Source organism: Emiliania huxleyi (assembly GCF_000372725.1).
Source record: "Emiliania huxleyi CCMP1516 unplaced genomic scaffold EMIHUscaffold_392, whole genome shotgun sequence".
NCBI classification, from domain to species: Eukaryota; Haptophyta; order Isochrysidales; family Noelaerhabdaceae; genus Emiliania; species Emiliania huxleyi.
In genome coordinates, this window is record NW_005199029.1 from 4,774 (window position 1) to 18,443 (window position 13,670).

At 64.0% G+C, this 13,670-nt stretch overlaps 6 protein-coding genes across 6 annotated transcripts in view; 4 read left to right on the forward strand and 2 right to left on the reverse strand.

Moving 5' to 3' along the window:
* Nucleotides 1-1,533: 1,533 nt before the first annotated feature.
* On the forward strand, nt 1,534-2,811 carry EMIHUDRAFT_369786 (hypothetical protein; the record flags this gene model as incomplete). Its single annotated transcript, XM_005771050.1, has 4 exons — nt 1,534-2,146; nt 2,351-2,476; nt 2,511-2,737; nt 2,793-2,811. Coding segments are annotated over 2 exons (353 nt in total), but the record flags the coding sequence as incomplete, so codon positions are not given.
* Nucleotides 2,812-4,186: 1,375 nt separating this feature from the next.
* On the forward strand, nt 4,187-6,118 carry EMIHUDRAFT_243566 (hypothetical protein; the record flags this gene model as incomplete). The annotated part of the gene is made up of 3 exons (XM_005771051.1): nt 4,187-5,359; nt 5,462-5,610; nt 5,683-6,118. 3 exons carry the CDS (start codon nt 4,187-4,189, stop codon nt 6,116-6,118), a joined length of 1,758 nt encoding a protein of 585 aa, XP_005771108.1.
* A 526-nt stretch (nt 6,119-6,644) lies between these two features.
* EMIHUDRAFT_243567 (hypothetical protein) lies at nt 6,645-7,633 on the reverse strand (the record flags this gene model as incomplete). Its single annotated transcript, XM_005771052.1, has 5 exons — nt 6,645-6,658; nt 6,895-6,958; nt 7,040-7,216; nt 7,312-7,435; nt 7,512-7,633. 5 exons carry the CDS (start codon nt 7,631-7,633, stop codon nt 6,645-6,647), a joined length of 501 nt encoding a protein of 166 aa, XP_005771109.1.
* Nucleotides 7,634-7,819: 186 nt separating this feature from the next.
* Nucleotides 7,820-8,846, forward strand: EMIHUDRAFT_243568 (hypothetical protein; the record flags this gene model as incomplete). Its single annotated transcript, XM_005771053.1, has 2 exons — nt 7,820-8,468; nt 8,647-8,846. The coding sequence occupies 2 exons, from the start codon at nt 7,820-7,822 to the stop codon at nt 8,844-8,846; spliced, it is 849 nt and encodes a 282-aa protein (XP_005771110.1).
* A 210-nt stretch (nt 8,847-9,056) lies between these two features.
* Nucleotides 9,057-11,282, forward strand: EMIHUDRAFT_243569 (hypothetical protein; the record flags this gene model as incomplete). Its single annotated transcript, XM_005771054.1, has 6 exons — nt 9,057-9,464; nt 9,624-9,823; nt 9,895-9,973; nt 10,052-10,519; nt 10,607-10,756; nt 10,878-11,282. 6 exons carry the CDS (start codon nt 9,057-9,059, stop codon nt 11,280-11,282), a joined length of 1,710 nt encoding a protein of 569 aa, XP_005771111.1.
* Nucleotides 11,283-13,223: 1,941 nt separating this feature from the next.
* EMIHUDRAFT_470207 (hypothetical protein) overlaps nt 13,224-13,670 on the reverse strand; it is a gene marked incomplete at both ends in the record, with an annotated part of 3,834 nt that continues 3,387 nt past the window's right edge. Inside the window, one exon of the mRNA XM_005771055.1 lies at nt 13,224-13,391. Coding sequence (XP_005771112.1) covers nt 13,224-13,391 — 168 coding nt within the window. The remainder of the gene's footprint in view (nt 13,392-13,670) is intronic.

Genomic DNA, 13,670 nt, shown 5'->3' on the forward strand with positions numbered 1-13,670 from the left:
GTTGGAGTCTCCAATGGAGTGCGATTGGCAACCGCTCACATCCCAGGGCCGGGGAGCGCTAAGAAGGCGCACCCAGCTGGCCCCGGATGCCGGAACCCGCGCAACCCGTCCCCGCGAGCCGCGACGCCGCCCGAGCATCCGGCCGCGGGCTAGAGAGCCCTAGCCCTGTGGGGTGCGCGGTCGCAGGGCCATAAGCGTCTCCGTGTCTCCGAGGGTTGGTTCCGGAGAGAGATTTTTAGCAATACCAAACAACTCTAACACTCACACGTCATGGACGTCTACTGGGGCCTGGTTCACGCGCGCGCGAGACGTGCAGACAGGGTTGCCAGGTGAGAGCGAATGGCGCGGTTCACGCCTCGCACAACAGAGAGAGAGATGCGCTCTGCATGGTGGGACATAAAAGAGAGCGAGTACTTGGGCGAGTAGGCGGTCGACGCTGCCGCGCGCGACTTTGCGCGCGAGGCGGCGCAGCTTGAGAACGGCGGTGGGCGAGAAGCCGCCGCCGAACGTCTCGTGGAGCAGCAGGTTGAAGTTGTTGCGCTTGACAAAGATCGCGTCGTGGTAGAAACCGCGATGCGCCTTGACGTAGCCGTGGCCGGTCTTGTGGGAGAAGGGTTGGCCGGGCTGCCCGCGCGCCTTGCACAGCCCATGTTTAGGCGGCGGGCCTTCTCTTCGGTGTTGCCGAAGGCGTAGGAGTGGCCAACGGAGGCGGGCGTGCCGCCACTCGAGGCGTTGCCAACGCCCGCCGAGGAGGTCTTGAGGAGGGGCGTCCAGAGATTGACTTCATTCACCTCATCGCATCCTCCCGGGCCAGCGTGGGGTTCCGCGAGGTCGACCTTGTACCCCTCGTTGTACTGCCGGGTGAGCTCTGGTTTCTCCTTGTCACCGTGCACGACCGGCGCGTTGGCCGGGGCGCGCATCGCGTCCGCCCAGGCGGCGAGGACGCCGTCGTGGGGCCGCCGGTGGTGGGCCGTGTACCGGATTTCCCTTATAACTGCAGAACGCCCCCTCTACTCGGAGCTAGGTCTCCGAGAGTTAGTCTGCGCTATGGGTTTCGAAATGTGAGATTCGTAAACCGAACGAGAATCTTTTGTGTTGAGCCTGTCTGTGTAAATAAATAAGGAAAATCTCCTGGAGTGTGGAGAGATGGGTGACGCACAAACCCGAGGGACAGCGCGTGTGAGAGTAGAGATTTGCTGGATTAATTTTTTCTAAAAAGAAACAGACAACCCAAACGAGGGATAGGGGAGGAGGACAGGGAAAGAAAGGAAGAAAACAGACAAAAGGAGGACAGGGTCCGCGCAGGAGTCCAAAATTCTTTTTCTGCGCTCTGCTGCTCGTGACCCACGCCAGCGGCGCCGGCCGGGGCGTTAGCCTATCTCGAACTTTTCTCATGAACGACACCTTTGTCTGGGCCCTTGGCGGTCTATGCGTTGCCACGCTCTTCGTACTCATGGGCGTCGGCCTCGACCTTCACTACCGCCTGCTTCCGAGCCGTGCCAAGGCGCGCGCGGCTGGCAAGACACGGATCGACAAGCTCTGCTAAGCAGTGTGACGTCTGAAGTGCTCTTGTGCGCGTGAACGACACTGGCTCGAGTTCTGGCAGCGAACGGCGTCGGAGGAGGCGAGCAGAAATCCGCTGTGTGTCGTCGGCTCAAATCCAACCACCCTCCACAGTCCACCCCGGTACGTTCAACGCCGGACATCGCGACACCAATGGAAAGGAGTTGGTCCTTGGCTCGTGCTGAGCGCTCCCAGGCGCGCGGGTGCTGCTGAAGTGGCAAGCGCATAGAGCTGTCGACGACCAAGACGAACAAGACGGGACCAAGACCTACGACTCTAACGACTCGTGGCACGCTGCACGGCGCAGCTCAAGGTTGCGCAAATGGAGGGCTGCACCATTCCCTCGCTCGAGCCGCGCGCGCCTCGACTGGGCGGTCCACTACCTCTCCTTGCCGTGGAAGCTGCTCTTCGCGTGCATCCCGCCCACGCTCTTCTTCGGCGGAAAGGCCACCTTCGTCGTCGCGCTCGTCTGCATTGGCGCCGTCACCGCGATCATCGGCGACGTCGCCGCCCTTTTCGGCTGCGTGCTCGGCATGCCCGACGCGATCACCGCGATCACTGTCGCGCTGGGCACCTCGCTCCCCGACACCTTCCTCGGCCTTCGCGCCGGGGGGGCGGAGCCGGCCGCCGTTCCTTCCCGACGAGAGCCGTCATAGTCGGGCGCCGAGCGCCACCGTGACACGTGTCCTCCAAGCGTCGTGTTTGAGTGTGTGTTTGTATCGTGAAGATTTTAGTCTCAAAAGAATTCGTTGTGCGCCAAAGAATTCGTTGTGCAGGTGCTCGAGGCCGCGATGTCCGACCCCACCGCCGACGCCGCCGCGTCGGCAACGTGACGGGCTCGAACGCGGTGAACGTCTTCCTCGGCCTCGGGCTGCCGTGGATGATCGGCGCGCTCTACTGGAGCCGAAAGGGCGTGCTACCCCGACCAAGCCGCGCTCTACCCGCAGGGCGGCTTCGTCGTCCCCGCCGGCGACCTCGGCTACTCGGTGACCGTCTTCTGCGTCTGCGCCGTCCTCTGCCTCGGCATGCTCACGCTGCGCCGCTCGGTCCTCGGCGGCGAGCTCGGCGGGCCGAGCTGGGCGGCGGCGCGCGACCGGAGCCAGGGCGCCGGCGTCGCGCAGGCGCTGCTCCAGAAGCGGGTGGTGGCCGTCTCTTCTTCCTCCTTTTGTGGGCGGTGTACGTACATTGTCGCGTCGATCGTGAAGTCGAGCAGTCACGCGGCGGCGTGAGTGTGAATGATTTTACTTTAAGGTTCCCCGGGCCAGTTGGGGAAGGCAAACCCAGCCCGCCCCCTAGAACCCCGGGTAAGGCCCAGGTGTGGCCTAGGGCATCAGAAGGGACCAAGAGGAGTCCAGTCTGAGCCATAGAGCCCATGTCTTTGCCCCCGAAGGTCGCGTTCAAATGCCCGGAACGGACGTTACAGTGGTGTCCGGCCGGCGCGATCACCGAGCTGTGACGCTCAGGGAAGCCTGATGAGGTACTGGTTTCTTTGCCCAGGGCTGGCCTTCCCCCCAGGCTGGATCAGCTGAGCAAGGTTTGGGGAGAATCCCCCGGTCAGATCTTCAGATATTTTGACGGATGACCGAAAATGGGGAAAAACGGGGGGACATGAGCTCCGCGTTGCGCAGCCGGCGCGGCCGAGACGCATGACGAGCCGTCGGAAGCGGAATGTAGAGATCGCCGTCCTCGGTGGGTACGTGGCGGCTAACGGAAGACATGAAGGTCAGACCACACCTCGCTTGTCGGTCGTCCCCCACGAGCACGTTCCGACGCCATCGCAGACGCCAACTCGTTCATTCACGTAAACGCACATCCCCGGGCCCGAAATCGCACTCATTCACGTAAACACACAACCCCGGGCCCGAAATCGCACTCATTCACGTAAACGCACAACCCCGGGCCCGAAATCGCACAGAGTCACGCAACACGGGTACACGGCACTTCATTCACACAAAAACACAACCCTCGTTCATTCACCCTGCTGAGAATCTCTTCGTTTGGCCGCGTGCCCGCGAGCCCGCGAGCGGAGAGAGAGAGAGAGAGAGAGAGAGAGAGAGAGAGAGAGAGAGAGAGAGAGAGAGAGAGAGAGAGAGAGAGAGAGAGAGAGAGAGAGAGAGAGAGAGAGAGAGAGAGAGAGAGAGAGAGAGAGAGAGAGAGAGAGAGAGAGAGAGAGAGAGAGAGAGAGCGAGCGAGAGCGAGAGAGAGAGAGCGAGAGAGAGAGAGAGAGAGAGAGAGAGAGAGAGAGAGAGAGAGAGAGAGAGACAGAGAGAGAGAGAGAGAGAGAGAGAGAGAGAGAGAGAGAGAGAGAGAGATTTGCGATAACACAAATTTTGAAATAATCATTTTTTATATTTGTGCGGAATCGATCGATGTGTGTGATCAATCAAGCACTGCAGCATGTATGTACATGGAGGCTTCCTGTGCAGCGTGCAGGCCATGCCTTCTGTTCGGAGTCCACGCTACTGTTGATCTGCACACCGCCTTCCAACAGGCGAGCGCCCGCATCTTGCCCGCGCCTGCGCCCGTCGATGATGTATCGATATCCCCTGTGGAAGTTCTGCCGAGAGTGCCCGTCGCGGCCTGCCGGCCAGGCCTTCTGCTGCGCATCGTCGGTCGCGCGTACATGTCCCGTGCCGAGGTGCCGCTCATGCGCAAAAAGAGGAGGAGCCGGCAGAGTGCTCGAGCCTCTGCCGTCGCCATCGACGCTGCCACCTCGGACGTCGGGCAAGAGGTCGTGGAGAGGCGGGCTTTCTGCCTGGAAGACTACGTTACGGCGGCTCGCAACCCATCCAAGACACTCTCGGCCAGCCTGTTCATGTTCTTCGCCACACTGTTCAGCACCGTCGCCCTCGGGAGCCTGATTGAGAAGCAGACGCTCAGCCGCATCGGCCTGACCGAGTACCTCTACATGAACTCGCTCGCCGGCATCATCCACTCGCTGCTTGGCACGCAACCGCTCCTTGTCATCCGACCAACTGGGCCCGTCACAGCGATCATCATCAAGCTGTCCGGCACGTCGGATCACTTCGGCTTCAATTTTCACCACTTCCTCGCCGCGACGGGCGTCTGGGTCGGCCTCTTGCTCGCGGCCATGGCGGTTGCCCGTGTCTCGCGCTACGCCTACCGCCTCACTCCCTTTACGCACGAGATATTCGCCTGCTTTGTCTGCTCAATTTACCTCTCCGACGGCATCAGCTCCTGTATCGCGCGCCTTGAAGGCTCCGAGGCCTCCTTTGAGCGCTTCGGTACGGCCCTCTTCAACCTTAATCTCGCGGCTATCACGTTTGGCGGCTCGGCCGTACTCGCCGGCGCCGTGAGCTGGAGACTCCTGCCTCGCTCCATGCGTGCCGTGATTGCCGACTACGCCGTGACCATTGCTGTAGTATTCACAACCGCAGCCAGCTTGTGGTCCGACATCGCAGCCCCGCGGGTGGAGCGCATCTCCATGCCGAGCACGTTCTCCCCGACGTGCCACCACACGCCGTCCGACTTTGAGTGTCTTCACCAGCACGTACCAGAGCCATCGCTCGTGACCGCCCCGCCCCGCGCTTGGTTCGTCGGCTTTCCGGTCGAACCCTTCTGCTGGCTCGTCGCGCTCGCTGCCGCGCTGCCCATCTCCTTCTTCTTTTTCATCGACCAGAGCATTTCGTCGCTGCTCTGCCAGCTCCCTTCCATGGGCCTTCGCCGGGGCACATACATGCACGTATCGCTCCTGATCGTTGGCGTCTTCAACGCTGTCGGCCCGGCATTCGGACTACCATTCGTGACTGGAAGCCTCCCGCACTCGCCGCAGTTTGTACGGTCGCTCACGCTCGCACGAACGCGCGAGGAGGGCGCAGAGGCCGAGGGGGAGGAGGAGGAGGAGGAGGAGGAGGAGGCGAGCACTTCACCGCTGCAGGTTGCAGAGTCACGCGTCGCACCGTTGCTCATGTACACCCTGATGGGCCTGCCACTTCTCTCTCCCGGCTTGCTCAAGCTCATCCCGGAGGCGGCGATCGACGGCATTCTCGCCTACGTCGGCTACGAAGGCATCGTGTCGACCGACCTGTATTCTCGAGTCCTGCTCCTGTGTACTCCACGTTGCAACATCCCGACAAGGTATGCCGGTCTGCCATTGAGAGTGCTGCACGGCTTCACTGCTATCCAGCTGGCTATGCTCGCCTTGTGCTGGGCGGTCAACCTCTCGCCTGCGGGCCTCTGCGTGGCCTTTGTCGTGCTGTCTCTGATCCCGCTGCGTGAGCGGCTCCTGCCGCGCTACTTCTCGACCGAGCAGCTCGCCGTGCTCGATGGGGGCAGTCTCGCTTCGCCGCTGACACCACAGCCCACCCCGCCCAAAGCTCGGCCCAGTCGCGTGGCGCCCGATCCGCACATGAGCCACGCAATCGTGGTGCACGGCGAGGCACCGCTCGCAGCGGCGGCCAACGAGGAGACAGCAGAGGTAACAGTCGGAGACCAAGCCGAACTGAGCGCACGACTGACTGAGCCAGACTTCTCACAGCCGCCCGAGGAGACGAGAGTTTCGAGGGAGAAGGTGGTGGTGGATTACCTCGACTAGTTCCCGAGCACACTCGACGTCTTGGACGCGAGGCCCGGCATCGAGTGAGGGGAAGGCCAGGGAGGCGCAGGGTGAGCTAGCGCACGTCAATGAGCGCCGGAGCGAGAACTCTGCGGACGATGTGCAAATCTCGCTGAGAGGGGAACAGTTGACAGGGTGTGCGCGAAGAGCAGTGTGGGGTCATCGAGCGGCGCGGTTTGGTATCTCACTGGGGTTGTGTCATGGGTTTGCCTGTGCGTGTCAGTGTGTGGGGACTTGGGCGTAAATAAATAAATAAATAAACGCTCACCTCTACTTAGAAATTGGGTAAAAAGGAGCCAAGCCCCCCCCCCCGCCCTGCCAGGGGCCCCTGCGCAAGCCGTGTTGGAGCACTTGGAGTTCGCACTTGGAGCACTTGGAGTGCAGTCATTAGCCTCACATCCAGGGCCGGGGAGCTGAGAAGCGCACCCAGGGCCGGATGATCGGGAATCGGGTTCGCTCTTTTCTTCTTTTAAAAAGCTGTATATGAGTTATGTTCCGCTCAATGTTACACATCTTTGCCTTTTTGCAAAAACACTACGCCCGTGTTTTCGCAGCTGCCGCATTTGTCGTCGTGCGGGTGCTCTCGGCGAGACTCTTTGCGTGAGCGAAGAGTTGGCGCGCGTCGGTCAGTACTGCTTCCAAACCGTCTGCGCCAGCACGAGCTACATGGACATGGGGCCCGTCGCCGAGTCGCAAGTCGGCCTCCGAGAACCACGGGGCGGAAGTGAATGCTGGTAAGTCTAGTCTGCTATCACTCGGCGATGCGTCGAGTCCAGCAGCGTCGACGAGAGCGAGGCTCTCGCCATCAAGCATTGTCAACTGCAACACAACGCGCGGGAGACGCGTTGAGATGTGTGAGCTGTGAGAGGAGCGGCGGGACGCCAGACGCTCCTGTGGAACGAGACGCCGCAGCACGACGCGGTACTGGGGATGCTTGCAGCACGGATTCGACGACGCGTCAGGCGGCGAGTCATGTTGGGTGGGCCGCTGTAGTTGGAGGTTGCGGAGCTTGGGCAATGGCTCGAGGCATGACGCGTCGTCGACTGAGGTGATTCGGTTGCCGTCGAGCAGCAGCGCCTGAAAGAGGCCAGAGCGGTGGTGAGCACGCACTATTTCTGTGTGCGGCAGATGTGATCGTGTCTTGCCGCCTCAAGCGCGACGAGCGACTCCACCCCTTGGATGGTTGTGATTTCATTGTCCGACAGCGCGAGCCGCCGTAGCTGCGCGAGGGCTTCCAGCCCCTCCATTCGACCAATGCGATTGTGTGATAGGTCAAGATGCCGAAGATTGACGCACCTGAGAGAACAGGGTAGGAGTTCTTGGGACAGGCACTTCCTGGCTCCGCGTACCACTCGCTGAGCTGCGCACGCACGGTGCCAGCGCCTCGATCACGCGGAGCCCGGCTCGTGGCATGGCGAGAGAGTGCACGTCGGCGCAGTCGTACTGGCCGGTGTTCGCCTTGACGGCGTCGCCGGTGAGGCGCGATGTGGCCATTGTGGGGTATGGCAAAGCAGCGTGTAACGAAGTCGAGATACTTCGTTTTTTTTATGTCAGTGGCCGTTACGTACACATTCCCGGAGGACTTTCCGCAAAGAAAGAAAGAAAGAAAACAGACAACCCAAGGCCGGGTATTTTAGCCGTCTTCGCTCTCTCAGCCGCCGCGTACACGCGCTCCTGCTGATGTGCGACGTCGAGTCGGAGCCTGAGCCGGCGCCTGCCGCGGCCGCGGCCGATTGCGAGGAGGCGCCCGGCGACGTCGGGACCACGCGTCTGCCGGATCTCTCGCCCGACGGGTGGCCAATCTACCCGTCTGTGACGGAGCGGTACTTCACAACGTACGTGACCTCCAACCACCAGGCGCTGCACGTCCACTCCAACGGGATCTGTCTGCTCGGCCTCGCGCCATCGCACCCGCTGCTGGCGCCCGGCGCGGCGCGGATCACCGGCGTCGCGTTCCGAGACCACGACGCCAAGAACCTGCTCGCCAACGAGGTGCGCGGCAAGCGCAAGAGCGGCGCAGTCTTTGTGCTGCCGCGCGATCTCGTCGCCTCCGTCACCACCGAGGCCGGCGGCGACCCGCTGCCGCTGTGGGCGTGTGTGCGCGCCAACGTGATCGAGGTGAACCGGCGGCTCATCGAGGAGCCGGAGCTGCTCGGCTCGGCGGGCGGCCGCGGCTGGCTCGCGGTGCTGATGCCAAAGATGGCGGAGAAGGGCTCGATCGGCGCCGCGCTCCTCGAGCTCGACAGGCGCGACGCGGCGGGGAGAGGGAGCGGCACCGAGGAGGGAGGAGGGAGGACGGAACAAGGGGGCTTGCGCTACTTGCGGAAGGGTCTTGAGCCCCCCCCACTCCGCTCCCGTTCGCAGGACGGCGCCGCTCCGCGACCCGACCGGCAACCACAAGCGGCGGCGCGACCAGCAGGACGCATCGGCGCCCGGCGGCGACGAGCAGCAGCCGCGCGTGAGCAGGAAGGCTGCCAGGCGAGCCAGGGTTTGCTGGGACTTTGCAGAGACCGGAACGTGCAAGTTTGCCGACAAGTGCCGCTTCCGGCACGCGGCGCCGTCCGAGGCGCCGTCCGAGGCAGCACCGTCCGTCGGAGGGGTGGAGCCATCAGGCGGCGCAGAGGCGGGCGAGGCTGCTGATGCCGGCGATGGGGGCGAGAGCGGAGGGGTCGGCAGTGGTGGCGCGGAGGGGGGGTGTTGGTGCTAGGGTGCTTTTCGCTCTTTTGACCGTGGCGAAAAGAAAGAAAGAAAGTGATCAAGCCCCCGCCTGCTGGCAGACCTGCTTGGGGGTATGGTAGGGCTAGTCTTGGGCGGTCAGGACCAATGCTTGCTACCATACCTTCCACAAAGTAAAAACCCTCGACGACGAGGCGCACAAGCGCCCAAAGCGCCCGGGGCCCGCCTGCCGCACACATACATGGACCTCTTCGACGGCTCCGACGATGCTTCCGATGCCGCTGGTGAGGAGGAGGGCGTCATCGGCCGCGTCGGCGATCAGCTCACCGTCAACAAGTCGTACGCCAGCCGCTTTGAGAACCGGAAGCGCAAGCAGGAGATGGCGCAGCTCCGGCAGTTGCACGGCGATCTCGACTCGGAAGAGGACGCCTCGTCCGAGGATGAGGACGGCAAGATGCTCACGCGCGAGCTCGACCTCAAGATCTTCAAGGCCATCGACGCTGTTCGGCAGAAGCGTCCCGAGGTCTACAAGCCCGAGGCGGCCTTTTTCGACCAAGGGGAGGGTGCGGAGGGCGAGGACAGCAGCGGCGACAGCGACGGGGAAGGTGGCGAGAAGGACGGAGCTGGGAGCTCGAGCGCCAAGGCGCCGGTGACCATGCGGGAGCATCTCCGCACGCACGGCGCTGCTGCTCTCGACGGCTCCGCCGACGAGGACGAGGACGAGGACGAGGACGAGGAGGAGGATGGTGCCGTCGGCGCGCGCGCGCGCGCCCGGAAGCGGCAGCAGCTCGCCTACGACGACGAGCAGCGCGAGCTGCGGAGGGCGCTGTCGGTCAAGACCTCCGGCGCAGGCGCAGAGGGCGCGGCGGACGAGGAGGACGAGGAGCTGCTGATTCGGCGGGAGGTTGCGCCCGAGGAGCGGGAGGCGGAGGCGGACGAGTACGCGTCGTGGCTCAAGCAGCAGCTCTCCAGGGCGGGCCCGGTCGACGAGGCGGTGACGCTGCGCAGGTGCACCCTCCGGGGCGACCATGGCGACAAGAGGGAGGCGACCCGGCGTCATCAACGCCTGTTCATCATAGGTACATGCTCGAGGAGGACCTGCCGCCAGACGAGGCCTTCCTGCGCGACTACATGCTCAACGCGATGTGGAAGCGGCCGGTCGAGGCGGACGGGGGCGGGGGCGGCGACGGCGTGGGCAGCGACGGCGAGGGCGGCGGCGAGGAGGAGGGCGAGGAGGCGGGCGGCACCTTCAGCGACCGCGAAGATGATTTTGAGCGGTCGCACAACTTTCGGTACGAGGAGGCGGGCGCGGCGCGCGTGGTGTCGCACCCGCGGCAGGTGGAGGGGTCGCTGCGCCGGCAGGCCGAGCTGGGGCGCAAGCGGCAGGCCAAGGCGGAGGCGAGCGAGCGGCGCGCGGCGCTGAAGGAGAAGAAGGCTGCCGAGCTGCGCCGGCTCAAGAACCTTAAGAAGGCGGAGATCCTGGAGCGGCTGCAGGCGATCGAGAAGGTGTCGGGCGGCGCGGGCTCGCTCGAAGGCGTCGACCTGAGCGGCGACTTCGACCCGGACGCGTGGGACAAGCAGATGGCCGCCGTGTTCAACGACGACTACTACGCCGCCGCGGACCCGGAGCTGGCGGCCGAGCTCGAGGCTGCCGAGGAGGCGGGGGTGGGCTGGGGCGAGGAGGAGGCGGGCGGCGAGGCGGACGTTGCCCCCCCGGAGGAGGGAAAGCGCAAGCGCGGCGGGCGGCGCGGCAAGGCGGCGGCCGAGGGCGGCGCCGCGGCCGGGTCGCAGGAGGCGGGCCCGTCGGCGGAGCTGCAAAAGACGACGCAGCAGTACATGGACGAGTACTACGCGCTCGACTACGAGGACGTGCTTGGCGAGGGAGAGGACGCGCTGCCCACGCGCTTCAAGTACCGTGCGGTCGAGCCTGCCGGCTTCGGGGTGGGCCGCCAGCCCCTACCGCCCCACCAGCCACCCGCACGATGCCCATGGGAGTGCCCCTCGCTGCCTTGCCCCCTCCCCTCCGGCTCTGACGGGCCCCCGCCCGCCCACCGCCGCGCAGCTGACCGACCGCGAGCTGCTCGAGCTCGACGACAAGGAGCTCGGCAAGATCGTCCCCACCCGGCTCGTCAAGCGGCCGTATGCGCAGTGGGACGCCGCGCGCGTCAAGTCGCGCGCCAAGCGGGTGCGGTGGGAGGCGGAGGCGGCGCGGCGTGCTGAAGAAGGCAGCGCGGGCGGCCCAGGTAAGCGCGGCGGAAGGTTGGCGGAGCGTCCGGCAGGCGACGAGAGGAGGGAGAAGATAAAGCGGCCGCGCGAGGCTCCCGAGACGACCCCGGCGGCACAGGCACAGACCTCGACCAAGGTGGCGGCGGCAAGCCGGCTCGAGGCCTTTGCGAAGGTGAACAAGCGCTCCAAGCGGGAGGCTCGCGAGGCGAGAAAGGAGCGTAAAAAGAAGGGGACCTTTTGAGTGCTTGCTGTAAGTAGAGGAGTACGCCACTGTCCTCTCACGAGACGAGAAAAAAGTAATATAGGATAAATAAATAAAACGGACACCTCTCTACTGTGAGATGGGTGGAAAGGAACAGGTCCCCGCCCTTGCGATGTTTGTGCAGGGTTCGTTGTGGGTGTGGTCGGCGACTAGCCGGGGTCGTCCTCCCGATGCGGGGGACTAGCACTAGCTGTCTTCCACATGAGGTCCCTCGGAGCGCGGTAATATACACGGTAGTCGGTAGTCGGTAGACCATCCGCGTTATTACACTTCAACAGGGCAACTCGGCCACGGCACGGCGACCTTCTGAGTATGTTGGCATCCCGCGGGGCCGCGGCCCGGCGCGCCCGGCCGCACGGGGCGTACACGGGTTCGCGTCAAACCGTTTTTGAGTTTTGGAGAAGTCACAAAAAGTGCGTCACACCGCCCCCTGCGCCTCCCTGATCCCTTCCTCCAACGACCAGGCTCGATCGCGCTCCTCAGCGGTCAGCCTTCGCCGGGTGTGGGTCTTTGCGGCAGCATTGGCGGCAGCCATTGCCCGTGCCATCGAATCCGACATGGTTGCCAGCTTGGAGCCTGGCTGGCTCGCCTGCGATTGTTGCGTCAGTGGCGGCCTCGTCCGGCCAGCAGCTCGCTCCTTGGTGGTGACCTGCAGCTCCGCAAGAGCACGCTGCAGGAGCAGCGAATCACTCGCCGCCAGCGCGTCAGGGACCGGACAGCCGAGCAGCAAGGCCCTGCTGGGGGGGTCAGAACCCCCCCCCAGTCGACCCCCTAGCAGCAGGGCCGGGCTTAGAAGTGCAGGGGGGGTACCGAGCAATGTGCGGCCGCTCCTGTCGGGTGACGCGCATGGTGACGCGCGAAGTGTGTTGACGCGGGGGGATGTCGCGCCTCGCGCGCAGGCCGCGCACAGGCTAGTTCCATTTCACTGTGGCACAGCTCGCGTTCCCAAACCTAGATTTTGCCCATTTGCGCCCTATAGTACCTCTTGGTGCATCGCAGCTGCCTCTGCGCGTCCTGGGGAGGTACATTTGTTGCGCGCCGGAGACGACTCGACGCCGCTGAGATCGGAGATCAAGCTCTGACAGGTCGCACGTCGCTCCTTTGACGCCGACGTGACTCACCCGTGCAGATCACATCATGACACGGTCTCGACACGCTCGGTACGACGCCTGCGACCCGTCTCGGGTCAGGTGGCTTGACGCTCATCGCGCCTGCCAGCGCTGCCGTGCAGATTGCCACGACGAGGTCGAGCACGCTTCTATACGCTCGCCCAGCCTTCCTTTCCATCCCATTAGGCAGCCTGGGAACGGTGGCGGTCAGAGGCAAAGCCTACGAGGGGTGGTGGAACCACATGTCACGGCCACCGCCGGCTCGACCCCACGATAGCCTCCGAAGGCTGACTTTGAGGCACCATCATCGGACGATGTCGACGAGTTGGGTCGCTCTCGCGGTAGCCAGATGACCTCCCATGCTAGTACCATCGGCTAGGGCCGCAGGAAGCGCGGGGGAGGGCGCTGGGAGCAACACGGAGCTCCGTTATTGGACGTTTTCAAGATTAGCGTGTCAGAGTGAAATGGAACTAGCCACAGGGAGAGTAAAGCGAAGTCGTCCTCGGAGACATGAAGAGCGGACAATTTAAGGAATAGTGTGCGCCCGCGTCGTCAAAACGACGACGAAGGAGATCGCATATATACACCGCGGCGCAATCATGCTTGGGGACAGCGCCCCACCCAGCGCACACGATAGAGACAAGCCATCCTCCGGGGCGCAGAGCGCGTGAGCTACCCATTTCACCTTCCCCGCGCACACACAGACACTGAGCTCACCTCCTCTCTGGTCTCAACGCTCGTGCTGCTGCTGCGACCTCTCTCCCGCTCAAGCGCCGGGAGGCAGGGAGGGGGAGCAGTGTGGCCCACTGCCTCACGCCCACGCTGCGTTGAGGTCCCTGCGGGCAGAGTACATGCTGGTGGCGACGGTAGCGACGAGCATGCCGAGGCAGGCGCCGAGCAGCCCGAGCTTGTTGAAGTCCTCATTGAGCTGCCGCGGGGGCGGAAAGGGCGGAGGGCGGCGGGTCACGCGCGGCGGCGGCTGCTCACCGGGGGGGGGGGGGGGGGGGCCTTGAGGGAAACAACCCCCCCCCCCCCCCCTGGTCAAAAATGCCCCCCGGCCCCGCCCCCCTGAAAAAAAAGCCCACCCCCTATCTAAAAACAAAGCTCCCCCACTCCAGGACGGTCGGGCCGGCAACAAAGGGCCCCGGCCCAACCACCTTTTGCCCGTGCAAAAAAACCTGCAACCCGTTTATCCCCCCCAACGAGGGCAAATAGGGCACAAACCCCTCCTCCTTGTCGGGGGCCGAAATTTTTTGGG